The sequence below is a fragment of the Quercus suber genome, unplaced genomic scaffold (assembly GCF_002906115.3).
Source record: "Quercus suber isolate HL8 unplaced genomic scaffold, Cork oak 2.0 scaffold_31, whole genome shotgun sequence".
NCBI classification, from domain to species: domain Eukaryota; kingdom Viridiplantae; phylum Streptophyta; class Magnoliopsida; order Fagales; family Fagaceae; genus Quercus; species Quercus suber.
Genome location: NW_027069496.1, coordinates 2,088,956 through 2,104,425, shown reverse-complemented (window position 1 = coordinate 2,104,425; position 15,470 = coordinate 2,088,956). Strand labels below are relative to the sequence as shown.

The window sequence follows — 15,470 nt, the reverse complement described above, 5'->3', positions numbered from 1 at the left end:
TGGTCTCTCCACTTGTAAAACTTTCACATTTACATTCACATTCACATTCCTACGTCGGTGATGCCCAAAATGCCCAAAATAATCCAGTATCAGCTTTATTATACCAATCGAAGGCCTACTTTTATAATCACAGTTCTTGCCCTTTAAAACAAAGGAGGACATGGTCCCATTTTTTGGCACTTTAATTTTCTTTCACGGGTTCTCCTCCAACCTTGATAAACTTGTTCGTACTTGCAAAATCTAGTGAAAGCTGCTTGTGGTCTAAAAAAAATAATGATGATCAGCTTAAGTTATATATATATATATTGAGAGAGAGAGGTTCAAATTACACCTTGTGTAACTCTAAGTAGTGTTATACTACTGAATAACTTATTATTAAATTCATATTTTAAAAATTTCACCGTTGAATTATATGTTCTATATGTGCTTAACATACATGTCAATTTTAACGCCAATCAGATGTTATTTACTATGTAATTAATATATATATATATATATATATACACACACATTTTAAGAAGAAAATTTTTCTGGTATTTTTGTTTTTGGAGTAACAAAGAGCTGAGGAATCTGTGGCAGTGTCAGATTGGCATGGACGTTCCCAATTAAAATTTGAAAGAGATTTTGATTTGGAGTTTTTTGTTGATTGATGTGGGATTATGGGTTGGTGTGTTTTGTTGCAAACTTGTATGGGACCCTTGAAAAGCACATAAAGTCCCCATCCTTTTTGTCACCAATTGGGACCACGCAATTGGGGCATCAAGATCAGATCTACCTCTATTTGTAAAATTGAAGTGCTAGTATTAATTACACCCACTTGATTCATAGTATCAAATGGTCCAAACTCAATTCATTTTTTAAGTACATTTCAATATATATATTATTCCTAGTAAAAACTAGTACATGAAATGGGTCCAAACTCAACCTGTGTTGTCGGTTCATATACTACTAGCTAAACTGGAGTAGGTTCCTGTAAATGATTCCAACCTACAAATTGGGTAGTGTTTTTAGTTGTGTTCCTAAGATTTTGTTTAAAAGATAAGAACTACTATCATGAAGCAAATAGCCAAATAATGAAAGTTTATCATGCTGTGTATCTATGACCAGAATAGGAAGAAAAAAAAAAGAGGTGTACCTATTATGACAAATCCACAGAATGCAAATTCTATCAACATTTTCATGTGTGCACTATTGGCCATAGAATATGTGTTCATTGTTGGCCATACAGATTGGTGAAATTATTCGTGTATTTGAATTTTGGCGTGTATTATATACGCCTGTATAAGAATGGACCTTACTTGGGAGTTCTAAAAATAGAAACTACCCTAGTTAGAGAATGATGCATACAGTGTGTTTGGATACTGCTTATTGCTAAAAACTGAAAACTTTTTGCTGAAAACACTGTAGCAAAATAATTTATAAATGTGTGAATAGTGCTGTGAGACTTAATTTTAAAGTTATATTTACATTTTTCCATACTTGCAGGTTTTGTGAACAGTGCATAGAACCCAGCCAAAAAATGCAGACGCCAGACGCAACGCAAACACGTTGCTATCCAAACTCACCCATAATGCGATAATGTGAAAGTAAGACTATTCAAAATTTCAAACCAATTAATCCAACCCACCCGAATGACTCAAGCAAACTGATTTTGATTGGTTTTGAACATTTAGTTTGGGTCAAAAAACAGTTCTGGTAGAAAGAAGGTTCCCTTCCTCCAACCAACTTCTTTCAAATGATCGAAACCTTTCCATGTCAGTTATATATCTTATGGAGAGAATATATTTCACAGTTAAGATTTTATTTTTCAAAATTTAATAGTGTATAAAGTGAAACGTTATTTAAAATTGTAAATAACGTTACACTAGTTACACTTACAAATTTGAAATATTTAATCTGAAATGCATCGATTCTAAATATATATTTTTAGAAATCCTAATATAAATTGGGCGGCTACCATTGTGCATATTAATTCCTACAAAAATATCAATTCCATAGAAAATTTTATTTATCTTTAAATATTTCATAATAAAAAATTGAGTCTGTCTTTTTCCCCCTTGATGTAAGGCCGTCCACATCCTTGCCAAGTTGCCATGTACAAAGTACAAACTATTCGGAACATCAAATTAAAATTGAATCCGTCCATTTCACCGTGGATTAGACATCTAACTAAAACTATTAAACTTCTATAATCTATATTAATTATGAAGTATTTGTGGCTAAAAAAACAATAAAGGAATTATTTTAAATAAATGTACAGCCTAATAGCATAATTTAGAGATGTCCTCACTTATTTATTTTTAGTTTCCCGTATAATTGAATTCATAAGTGCCTATCTTGAGAATCAAACACAAGCATAAAGCACAAAATTTTTACAAATATATATATTTTATAATTGTTAATGCAATATGTTTGTAAGTGGTGCATAAACAAATTAGTATGCATCACTCTAACAAGTGGTGAAAAAGGCAGTGACAAAATGTGTTCCTAACCTTCCTCCAATAGATAACTAAATAAATACCATCATATAAAGCCAACCCCTAAAGTATGATTTCATATATAAAGTTAATTGAGTTTTCTCCAATAAATAAAGCATCATATAAAGCCAACCCTTAAAGTATGATTTCATTATATAAAGTTTATTGAGTTTTCTCTGCTTTGGTGAGACAGATTAAAGATAATGCCGCCTATTTTGATGGTGTTAATAAAGTGAATGTTAATATTAGTTAAATATTAATCCAGCTCTAATCCAATCCTTTTTTTTTTTTTTAATATTCCTTCAACTTCAGGGGTCTATGGCTTCCTCTCCCTTAAATCATTATCATTATCATTATGTTAATTGTTAAACAATGCTTATATGCAAAACAAACAAACAAACAAAAAAAAAGTGTTTTACAAACATATTATAAGGCTATAAGCCCAGTGGATTCAGTCATCCCTCTTGGGTCATACTTGACAGAGAACAAAATTAAACTAGTTTCTTTTTTTTTCTTTTTTTTTACCAAAACTAGTTGGTCATTTCTCTTTCAGTCCCCTTTTTTTTTTTTTTTTTTTTTGGTTATTTAAACTGCAAGTGAATCTTGAACATCAAAACTGCAAAGATTTATTAAGAATTTTCTAATAGAGTCGATGGCCCTTCAATTGAATTGGCCCACTATATGGTCCAATTATGCAAGTCTTGTCATAAAATTTCTTCCCACTCCTATTAAATTAGTAAAATTGTTGGGCCGTCCCTCCTATTTATATGGAGGTGACGTATACAGCCCAATTATTTAAAAACAATAAATAAATAAATAAAATTTAAAAAAAAAAAAGAAAAAGAAAAAGGAAAGAGGAGTAGCCTTTCGACATGGCAAGAGAAAGACGTGCAAGTTCCTGTCATCTTTTGTTGTCTTTTCGAAAGTGTGCATGGGTCGGGTTGAGTGAGGCTGAGGGGATTTTTTTTACCCAATTCACATGGTGGGTTAAAAAAATTTAACCCAACCCAACCCATCACATAAGTCTAATTCAACCCAACCCAATTCACATGGTCGGATTGGGTTGGGTTGAACCCATGGGTTTGACAAATTTTATTATTATTAAATTGAGTAGAAAAAAATATAAATATTAATATACTTAAAAAAACCCAAAGATTAGTATCAATGTAACTTCTTAAAGGCAAACAACACTAATGACTAAACAACAATAGTAATTTACTAGGGTTTGTGTGAAGTAATTAGCTTTTATATGGAATAGGAAGAGCTGATTATTTTAAAAAAATTATTAATTATATAATGTTATATATATATATATATATATATATTAAATTAGTATTAGTATGAGGAACTGAGGAAGTGTGATCTACAGCTAGTTTTTTAAAGAAATTATTAAATATATAATATATTTTAAATATATATTAAAGATGGGTGGTCGGGTCGGGTTTGGCAGGTTTGTAATTTTATGACCCAAACCCAACCCGACCCGCTATAAAAATAATTTTTGCAACCCAACCCAACCCAACCCACCACCAAGCCCTAAAAACCGACCCAACTCAGAGAGTTGGGTTGGGTGGGGTCAGATTTGGCGGGTCAGTGGTTTTCTGTACGCTCTTATTTGAACCCACCGCCTACATTGGAAAGCATCCAAAGCTTTTGATAAACTAGACTTGTATTGTTAAAAACTTGTGAATTCCTAGTTTAATGCATTAATCATAATTTACCCAAAAAAAAAAGACATGGGAAGAGAAGCTCATGTTGTCGTGTGGGCTCTGGAATCTTGAAAATTAATGTATCATCAATCACACCCAAAAAAAAAATAATTAATTAATATTTTTGCAGTGGCACTTATCATATTCTTGCCATATCAATTTATAATTTTTGTTCAATAAAAAAAAAAATATTATCAACTTTTATAGTAAAATTTGTAGTATTTCCTATCTTGGTAATTCTAAAACTTAGTCAAAAATAAAAAATTTATCAAAAAATAATAATAAATTTATGGACACAACAATAATTTATAAAAATTTCACAACATTTTTAAATTAGCCAATGATTTTACACATAGATCCAACATGCATGAGGTGGTAGTCTAATTTAGAAATATTGTAAAATGTTGTTTTATTCCTAAAATAAGTCAAATAAAAAATATTAGGTTATGTTTGATAACAGTTTTTGTTTTCTATTTTCAAAAACTTGTTTTTAGGAATATAAAGAAAAAACAATTTTCTTGTATTTTTGAAATAAAAAACATGTTTGGTTAGTTGAAATTAAAAAAAAAAATAGTTTTTTGAAGAAAAAAAATAGAAAATACTAAAATATGTTGTTACTAGGATTTGAACTTTAATACTAACTCATTAAATGAGATAGATTCATTAAATTAAATGTGTATTTTCATTGACTTTTAAAAATTAGAAATTGAAAACAACATTTTACATGTTTTCAATTTCCTTCACAAATTGAATTTTGAGAACAGTTTTTGTTTTCTGTCAATTTTGGGTTACCAAACAAGTTTTTTAGTTTCAAAAATAGAAAATTATTTTTGAAAACAGAAAATAAGGGGAAAAAATAGTTACCAAATATACTCTTAGTTGTTTTTGACTATTTAAGCAGCGATTATATTTCTTTTGAAATATTATTCTAATGATTCCTCCTTGTGTGTGTGAGACATGCCTACACTCATCTAAAAATTAATCAACCCAAAAAAACCCGTGCTAGAAGAAAATTTTGATGGTTATTTTTTTACATGAACTTTAGGTAAGATCCAAACTCACTCTTTGTTGATTTTGTTGGTTTCACAACATTTTTAAATTAGCCTATGACTTTACACATAGATCCACCATAATTTGCAATTTTTTTCTATGAGCCATGCATGAGGTGGTAGTCTAATTTTAAAATATTGTAAATTTTTGTTGTGTTCCTAAAAGTCAATTAGAAAATATTAGTTGTTTTTTTTACTATTTAAGCAACGATTCTAATTCTTTCGAACTATTGTTCTAGTGATTCCTCCTTGTGTGTGTGAGACACAACTACACTCACCTAAAAATTAATCAACCCAAAAGTCTCGTGCTAGAAAAAAAAAATTGTAACATTCATTTTTTTACATGAATAAGAATTTCATTTCCTAATAGAACATAATTTATTAAAATCCTTGTTGGATTTGTAGTTTGCAATAACTTTTAGGTAAGATCCAAACTCACTCTTTGTTGATTTTGTTGTTTTCATAAAATTTTTAAATTAGCCTACGACTTTACACATGGATCCACCATAATTTGCATTTTTTTTTTCTATAACACATGCATGAGGTGGTAGTCTAATTTAAAAATATTGTGAATTTTTGTTATGTCCCTAAAAGTCAATTAGAAAATATTAGTTTTTTTTAAAAAAAACTATTTAAGCAATGATTCTAATTCTTTTGAAATATTGTTCTAATGATTCCTTCTTGTGTGTGTGAGACACGACTACACCCACATAAAAATTAATCAACCCAAAAAACCCATGCTAGAATTTTTTTTTTTTTTGTGATATTCATTTTTTTTAAAAAAAAACTATTTAAGCAATGATTCTAATTCTTTTGAAATATTGTTCTAATGATTCCTTCTTGTGTGTGTGAGACACGACTACACCCACATAAAAATTAATCAACCCAAAAAACCCATGCTAGAATTTTTTTTTTTTTTGTGATATTCATTTTTTTTACATGAATAAGAATTTCATTTCCTAATAAAATGTAATTTATTAAAATCCTTGTTGGATTTTTAGTTTGCAATAACTTTTAGGTAAGATCCAAACTAACTCTTTGTTGATTTTGTTGGCATCAAACTATTAGGTGATGAAGTAATTCATTTCCTAATAAATATAATTTATTAAAATCTGTTTTGAATTTGTAGTTTGCAATAACTTTTAGGCAAGATACAAACTCACTCTTTGTTGATTTTGTTGGCATCAAACTATTAGACGATGAAGTAATTGCAATTTGTGAGCTAGTAATAATATTCATAATTATTGGGGGAAATAACACTTTGGGGAGATTTTTTGAATAGTTAATATAATATATAGAGACACCACTTAACTCAAAGGTTTAAGCCCAATGGGTATGAGCACAAATATATTATATTAACCATTCATTTTTTCTTTCATTTGTATCTAATGTGGGACTTTATTATTTAACCAACCACAGTACTTACGTGTGAATATTCCAATTTCCAACAAAATAAATTCATATCTCTATCTTCTCTTCTTCTTCTTTTGAGAAAAAAAAAATTTATACTCTATATAGGTAATATTAATTATAATCTTATTAATTCACTTTTGAATCAGTGGCAAATACTAGATTTATCCAGTTTTCCTATTATTTTTCTCTTCATATTGAAATGTTTCCCGTCTAAATTGATCAATATCATGTTCTTGCGGATTGTTGATTTTTTTTTTTTTTTTAAATTTATTTTATGTGTGTATGTTGGTGATTGTACTTTGTTAATTTTACTCAATGTAAATCATTGAATTTGTCTAAAAAAAAGAAAGGGAAATATTTTTGTTGCTCCTAAATTTCTCCTCATCTTTATTGAAGAATGTATTAGTAAATTATTGGGCTAATATATTTTATGCATGCCATAATAATTAAAGATCATTCTCATACGCTACCCAACCTAGTCGGCTAGTTGTAATATCCTGCAGAGAACCACATGTTCACATGGGCCTGCAGGTTCTTCTATGGCCCTGCTACGACACATTGAGCCTACAGTTTTAAAAACAGTTCAACACCACCCAAAAATAAAACGTGAAAACGACACTGCGTTTAAGCTCTTAAATTAAATTTAACAAAAATAAGTGGAGAAGTGGGGTATCGATCCCCATACCTCTCGCATGCTAAGCGAGCGCTCTACCATCTGAGCTACATCCCCGTTTGTCTCTTTCATTGTTTGTTAAAGTATATATTTTACCTTTGTTATGAACGTTCTACGATTTCTATCGCTATCTTTTCTTCGTTTATTGAGCCCATGGGTTAAAAGTTATGAGAGTCTCATAAACTTACCGCAAATCCGATTACCTCCCTCTCTTTGCACCCAAAAAATAAAAAACACTTTGTATCTTTGTATCTTTGTGATAGCTTTTATCTTTTATATTTATTTATTGGGCAATTATGCTTGCTCATCTACTTTTTCACATTCACTTTCATGTTTTATGTTTTAAATATGAACACTTTCTTTTTACCTTTCAAAACTTGTATATATTGTGCATCACTTATGAATATTGTGTAAAATAATGAGTAAAAGAGAATATTTTTTCAAATTTATTTTGTAGTAAAAAGAATGATGCATCAAGCCATCCCACGACAAATGAAATGGACCCATTTGCATTCTTTGTTTTCATTAATAAATAAGTTATAGTGAGTGTATCAAGGGTTGGGAAACTTGGCATTTATTTTGTTTGGACTGGTACTAAAGGGATGGCAGGAAGTGCTAGTTAAAGAAATTTTCGTGACATTAATGCAGTTGGTAGGAAAAGGAGATAAATTGGTGGACCTCAACTTCGGTGTTGTCTTTACTCTTCCTGTTCCAAAACATCATTGTTCATTGACAATAACATCATAACCCTATCAACAAAAAAGAATTATAGTTCACATAACTGAATCTCATAGTCATATTCATATGCCCACTTAACATGATATATAGCATCTTGCATGTGGAAGGTTCTCCTATAAATTATAGGGTTCTTTTACATAAATGTATTGGCCTCCCTTGACAAGGTGAGTGCATGACAGATCATTAGAAGCCCCCACCTTAAGTAAAAAAGCTTTAAAAGGAAGTAATTCTTTTTTACGCTTTTTTTTTTCACAATTATTGATGTGACATAGGTTGATTAAAGTGTAATAAAAATGGTATTAGCTCAAATACTGCATTGCTTTGTTGTGAAATTTTGACCTCTTAAAAGTTCAATCATTATAACTTCAAGTCATGATTGTAGTTCATTTTTTGCTGTGTGTAAAAGTATACAGATTAGTGTATGTAATAAACACTACTCTTTCAGTTTATTTTTTATGTGTGTAAAGTATGTGGTTAGTATATGTGTAACAAACATTGCTCTATATAAAATGAAGATGATTTTAGTTTCACTTATCACCCTAACAAGTTGTGAAAAGAAAATATAAATCCTATTTATACCGTGCTTTATTTTGATATTCCTGCCATAGGATAAAATACACCTACTCAATTTATCGGGAATCATGTTTGTTACTTTGCTTTGCTTTGGATTGCACGTTTTGTTGCGGTGCATTTTGAGCTTCACGTTTTCTCCCTTTTTTTTTCTTTTTTTTTTTTGCCGGCTTTTTTGATTTTGGGGGACAAAATTTACTGTTTACACACTGTTTACGCACTGTTCATGCACTATTCACGCAATATTTAATATTAAAAGTGGGTCCCACAATACTATTCACACATTTAAAAATTATTTTGCTACAGTGTTTTCAGCAACAATCAGTTTTTAGCAACTTTCAGCAACAATAAGTGCTATCCAAACGGACCCTTTGTATCCCAGCACTAAATGTAAGTCCTTACCAAGTAGAAATCGACGAAATGCCAAATTATTTCACTTGCTATCTTAAATAATTGTATGATTGATAGAATTGCTTATTGAGTATGAACAGGGCTTATGACCAACTATTTGGTAAAACAAGAAACCATGTCTATGAAAATAAATCCTCTTGGCATATACAGAACCATTGGGCCTTGTATTGACTCAAGATGGTTGAAGGTCGAGATTGCCCAAGATTTATAAACCACCACCATCTCCAGCATTCTTGGCCACCCTCCACTCAAAGCTAAGCTATGGTTAGCAGGAACTTGCATCGAGAATTATGTATTATGTAGCAATATATCATCATAAAATTTCAATAATTCAATATCAACGGTAATAGAAAAATGCTAGGGACACTAACAGCCCTAACTCCACACCCAATTCGACAATTTGTTTAAGTGTTATTTTGTGACTGGTGCTCCTAAATATTTTTATTATTATTAAATTCTTATGGTGGTCCTGTGTGTAAACATTGAAATTCAATCACAAAATGACACCCAAGCAAGTTGTGAAATTGATTGTGCTCGTAAGCGCTTTCACTATAATAAGATATTTCACGCATTATTGAATACATTTGTGAACTTAAGCCTTTCGAAAATGCTAATGTACCAAAATATATGAGCACCCCACATATTTGAGTACACTACATTAATGGAGCTTTAGAAAGATGATGGGACCAATAATTCAATATCAACGGTAATGAAAAAAATTTTTTTTTTCACAATTATTGATGTGACATAGGTTGATTAAAGTGTAATAAAAATGGTATTAGCTCAAATACTGCATTGCTTTGTTGTGAAATTTTGACCTCTTAAAAGTTCAATCATTATAACTTCAAGTCATGATTGTAGTTCATTTTTTGTTGTGTGTAAAAGTATACAGATTAGTGTATGTAATAAACACTACTCTTTCAGTTTATTTTTTATGTGTGTAAAGTATGTGGTTAGTATATGTGTAACAAACATTGCTCTATATAAAATGAAGATGATTTTAGTTTCACTTATCACCCTAACAAGTTGTGAAAAGAAAATATAAATCCTATTTATACCGTGCTTTATTTTGATATTCCTTCCATAGGATAAAATACACCTACTCAATTTATCGGGAATCATGTTTGTTACTTTGTATCCCAGCACTAAATGTAAGTCCTTACCAAGTAGAAATCGACGAAATGCCAAATTATTTCACTTGCTATCTTAAATAATTGTATGATTGATAGAATTGCTTATTGAGTATGAACAGGGCTTATGACCAACTATTTGGTAAAACAAGAAACCATGTCTATGAAAATAAATCCTCTTGGCATATACAGAACCATTGGGCCTTGTTTTGACTCAAGATGGTTGAAGGTCGAGATTGCCCAAGATTTATAAACCACCACCATCTCCAGCATTCTTGGCCACCCTCCACTCAAAGCTAAGCTATGGTTAGCAGGAACTTGCATCGAGAATTATGTATTATGTAGCAATATATCATCATAAAATTTCAATAATTCAATATCAACGGTAATAGAAAAATGCTAGGGACACTAACAGCCCTAACTCCACACCCAATTCGACAATTTGTTTAAGTGTTATTCTGTGACTGGTGCTCCTAAATATTTTTATTATTATTAAATTCTTATGGTGGTCCTGTGTGTAAACATTGAAATTCAATCACAAAATGACACCCAAGCAAGTTGTGAAATTGATTGTGCTCGTAAGCGCTTTCACTATAATAAGATATTTCAGGCATTATTGAATACATTTGTGAACTTAAGCCTTTCGAAAATGCTAATGTACCAAAATATATGAGCACCCCACATATTTGAGTACACTACATTAATGGAGCTTTAGAAAGATGATGGGACCAATAATTCAATATCAACGGTAATGAAAAAAATGCTATGGACACTAACAGTCCTAACTCCACGCCCAAATCGACAACCAGTATAAGTCATTTTGTGACTAGTGCTCATAAATTTTTTGTTATTATTAAGTTCTTGTGGTGGTCCAGTGTGTAAATACTTAAATTCAATCACAAATTACACTCAAGCAAGTTGAGAAATTGATTGTGCTCATAGGCGCTTCGACGGAAGTAGGATATCTTAGGTATTGTTGAGTACATTATAGGCGCTTCGACGGAAGTAGAATATCTTAGGTATTGTTGAGTACATTTGTAGACCTAAGCCCTACGGATATGCCAATATACCAGAATATATGAGCACCCCACGTATTTGAGTACACTACATTAATTGAGCTTTTTTTTTTTTTTTTTAAGTACATTAATTGAGCTTTAGAGCGATGATGGGACCAATAACTCTTTCCTTTGGCCCTCACAATAATGGTGCATCAACTCAAGGAAGCATCAAGTATGCCATGTTGGCATAGAGAGCCATTAATCTTTTGTTTTTTTGTTGATAGAAATTCAGCCCATGGTAAAGTAATATTATTGCACACATATGGCACTAGACAATTCTGCAGGATATATTATACTAAACCTTTTATAAAATTCCACTAAAAAAAAAAAAAACCTTTTATAAAATTATCTAGTTCCAACACAAATGCTTGTTCCAGAAATGAACTGGCTAACAGAATCACAATTGAGAAGCTTTACAAAACATAAACCGGAAACTTTAAACATAGAATGCTACTAACAACCCTCTCACACCAACATTAACATGAGACATAGACTTAAGGGGATAATTCCTGAATAATATTAGAGCCAATCTTCCCTTCCTCTTATTCACTTATATTCCAAAATCATGTTGTTCTCTGGAGCCAATCCAACGCACGCCCTCAGAATGTTCTCAAGCATAGCTCGCTGCTTCGCAAGTGCATTCACCACAGGCGTGCCCGGTGGAACCTGTTACCATCAATCCAACATCATTATTAACTCGTGCATTGCTTGTCACTTGGTGATAAAAGTTAATTGATTACAATCCATGGTTCATATGATACCAAGTACACATTATTGTGACATTGGGACCGCAACTTTATTTTGTTTATCACTTTCCCTCACTTTCATTGTGAACCCAGTGAGAGGTGGTCAAAGTTCACACCAAGTACTTGAGCTTCAAAATCCCATTTGACTTTTTATTTTTATCTTTCAATTTTTTTACACTTGGTTTATAACTTCTAAATGCACATGGAAAACATATACAATCTTCAATTTTTGAAGTAGAATTAGACTTACAAGAGGGGCCTTGGTAAGGTAGCTGAGAATGGTAGCCACAGGGTGGAATGAGTGAAACTTGCCCTGCAAAATGTTAACATTTCGTGTCACACACTAATATATTTGAGTTTGTGTGGTGTAGTAGGGTGCTAAATTAGCTAATGTTTATTGACAAACAGACCTCTCCTTCCGCTTTGAGCTGGATACGGGAGCTGAGCTCAGCAAGAAGCACCAAATCTAGGATGATGGGTGCAGCCAACAAGGAGTCCTCGCAAGTGTTGTGCAACACTATGGTATTCGTCCCTCCCATGAATATTTCTGAGGTGTACTCATCCATGGCTCTCTTGCTATCCCCCACGTATGGCACATACTATAAAACAAGCCACATATCACCATAAGTGTGTGAGAACCGATGTAGAATAAAGCCACAGAGTAAGTGTGACAAGAGTTAATTACTAAACTACACCGCAATTTTCATGACTTTTTTCGCAACAGTTGATATGATCCGTTATGATTGAAATAATATCACTTTGTCTATCACTGATACTTTTATCATATATCAATCACAATCACGAAAAAAAAAAAAATTTGTATTCTAGACTTATTGTCACTAAATTACCTTGATGACCACGACATGGTCAGGATGCTCCCCAGGCCCATAGAGGATAGCATTGCTAGAGACCATGTCATCAACAACGTTGCTTTTGGAGATTTCTTTGGAGCGGAAGGTTTGTGGGGCAGAGAGGTTCATGCCGTCATTGTTTCCCAAGTGGTTGTAGCTCACTATGGACGTTGGCTGTCACAACCATCACATATAAAAATTTAGAAAAATAAATTCTACAAGTCGAATATTTAAACTTTTTGACAGCCATAAAATACTAGAATATCATGTCATCACGTTAAAAGCAAAATCTTGTTAGTTAGTAACTTATTAGTATAGCCATCAAAATGATTAAGAAGGAAAAGAAATTAAAAGATAGAATTGCTCTTTGTATACCTTAATACCAGCCCCAACAAGGAAATCTACCAACACAGATTTCATCTTGGTCTGACCACTTTTGAAGTCATCCCCACCAATCAAACTGTTCCTCTTAATAGCCAAGTCAATCAGTCCTGAAAATGATATAAGCAACATCACAAACTTGATTACAATGAACTTAATAAGGAAAAAAAAAAGAAGAATAAAAAGACTAGTGAGCTAAAAAACCTGGAACAAAAGTGTTCTGCGGGCTTCCATTGATGAAAGGAATATTTTCATAAACACAAGCCAAGGCATACAAGGTGGAAGGAGATATCTCAGCCTCATTCTTCTCCACAGAAGCCAAGAGGTTCTCCTCTGTGTCATTTAGCCCCACAATCACATTACTGTACCTCTCTGTGTTAGCAGTCCACAGCACTACCACCTTATCTACCTTGGTTGCCTCCTTGAACTCCCTAATTAGCACATGCAAATAGTAATAAGCGCCAAACCAAAGTTTGAAACAATTACTAGAACAACATAGGATGATAGGAGGACTACCTAATATCTTTAATAATTTGTTGGACTTGCTCTTTCTTGGTCCCTTTGATCACGTTGTTGGCACGTGAACCTTGGTTAGCAGCAATGAAATCAGGGTCGAAGATTCCAGGGAGTGGGACCATAGACTCCATGTAGGACCTCAATTGCTTCTGCAAATCAATGTCCAGGACCTTGGCCCTAGCCATGGCATCGGCTAGGTTCATGTCACTGATATCCCAACCCCCAAACACAATGTCATCTGGGTTCACCTGGATTGTACATAAAAATTTAATTATTACACCATTTAATTACAGATTTAATTACAGTGATTAAATGAGAGAAATTTTGGGTACCATTGGGAGCAAGCTCTTGAAAGGAGCATAGATCTCTTCTCCAAGGTAAGACCCAACACGAATTGTTGAGGCTTGGGTCAGTGATCCAAAATAATTGGCTTGTTGCACCTTGTCCTTGGTGGCCCAGGAGATTCCTCTGAAGATTATTCAAGACCCACATCTTGGAAATTAATTTAATACATATTCGATCTAGAACAATCATATTTAAATAAAGAATATTTTGCTTTTGCATATTCAAAAAAGCACAATCGTACCCACCAATAACATAACTTTGATTTTAATTCTGAAACAGTATAATAATAAAAAGAGAAGGAACTCACTCTCGATTGGCAATTACACCAGCGGTGAGAGTTGAACCGTTGTTTCCTCCCCATCCCACAAGCATAACCCTACCAGAGTGAAAGATAATGATTTGTGAACACGAAATTATGAAGCAAAGAAATGAAAAGGAAATTCAAAATGACAAGGCTGACCCAGAAAAATAGGTAAAAAACAAATCTTGAAAATGTCTTTCTCCTTTTTTTTTTCTAAAAAAAAAAAGAAAGAAAGAAAAAAGAGAGAGGAGGATTTAGATGCAAACCCAAGTTTAGGGACATGGATATCAGTCTTGAATTCGTATTTTACAGTTTTGGGCTTGACAATCCACTGGTAAGTCCCATTCCTGTTCTCATGAACAAGCTCAGTGGTGTCGTAATTGTACACAGAGTGAATCTCATTCTCTGTGTACTTCACATTAGGACTGTCTACCTTAAAGCTCCCAATGAACATTTTTTTTTTTTTTTTTTTGGGGTTAAACGGAAGAGAACCCAAGGGACTTTGTTATAAACGAAGTAGAGAAGGAAAAAAGGAAGGAAAGTATTGTATGTGTCTCTCTTCCTCCCTCTCAATCCTAACACCCGTGTGCTCCTTCAACTTGCTCCAATGAAGCGTATATATAGATAAAATTTGAAACTGTAGGTAACGTGGCGACTTTTGAGAGGCCAATGGTTCCCGCTGGTAGAGATTAGCCATGGAAAAAAAAAAACACATCTTCCTTTCTCTTCTGTGTTTTTTTCTTTCCTTTTTTTTTTTTTCTTTTTTCTAGAAATACATGTTAATTTATCACGGAAAATGCTTGCACCACAAATTTTGCAACAATATTTACTACAACTTGTTGCGTGAGTCTATACGTGAACAGAGGGGAAAAAAAAGATTCATATGGGTCCATAAATTCACCACTCACATATCACTACATAACAAAATTGCGGTAAAATTTGTCCCTATCATTTCTTGTTTAACAAACACATTTTCTTAGCGCTCATTCACAGTTTTGTTAGTGGGTTTGAATCATGGATGGAGGTAAACTTTGGCATTGGGGGACAATGGCCCCCCCTATTTTTTTTTTTTTATAAAAAATATTAGTACATATATAATTAC

General features: G+C 32.4%; 1 protein-coding gene and 1 non-coding gene across 2 annotated transcripts; both read right to left on the bottom strand.

Moving 5' to 3' along the window:
• Positions 1-7,305: 7,305 nt before the first annotated feature.
• TRNAA-AGC (transfer RNA alanine (anticodon AGC)) lies at positions 7,306-7,378 on the bottom strand. Its single transcript has one exon. It is a non-coding gene; the product is annotated as a tRNA-Ala (tRNA).
• Positions 7,379-11,546: 4,168 nt separating this feature from the next.
• LOC111985070 (inositol-3-phosphate synthase) lies at positions 11,547-14,975 on the bottom strand. Its single transcript, XM_024016701.2, has 10 exons — positions 14,635-14,975; positions 14,375-14,443; positions 14,055-14,190; positions 13,723-13,970; positions 13,411-13,637; positions 13,201-13,316; positions 12,823-12,999; positions 12,385-12,573; positions 12,225-12,287; positions 11,547-11,894 (listed from the first exon to the last, which is right to left on the bottom strand). Exons 1-10 carry the CDS (start codon positions 14,820-14,822, stop codon positions 11,775-11,777), a joined length of 1,533 nt encoding a protein of 510 aa, XP_023872469.1. The 5' UTR covers positions 14,823-14,975; the 3' UTR covers positions 11,547-11,774.
• Between the last annotated feature and the right edge of the window lie 495 nt (positions 14,976-15,470).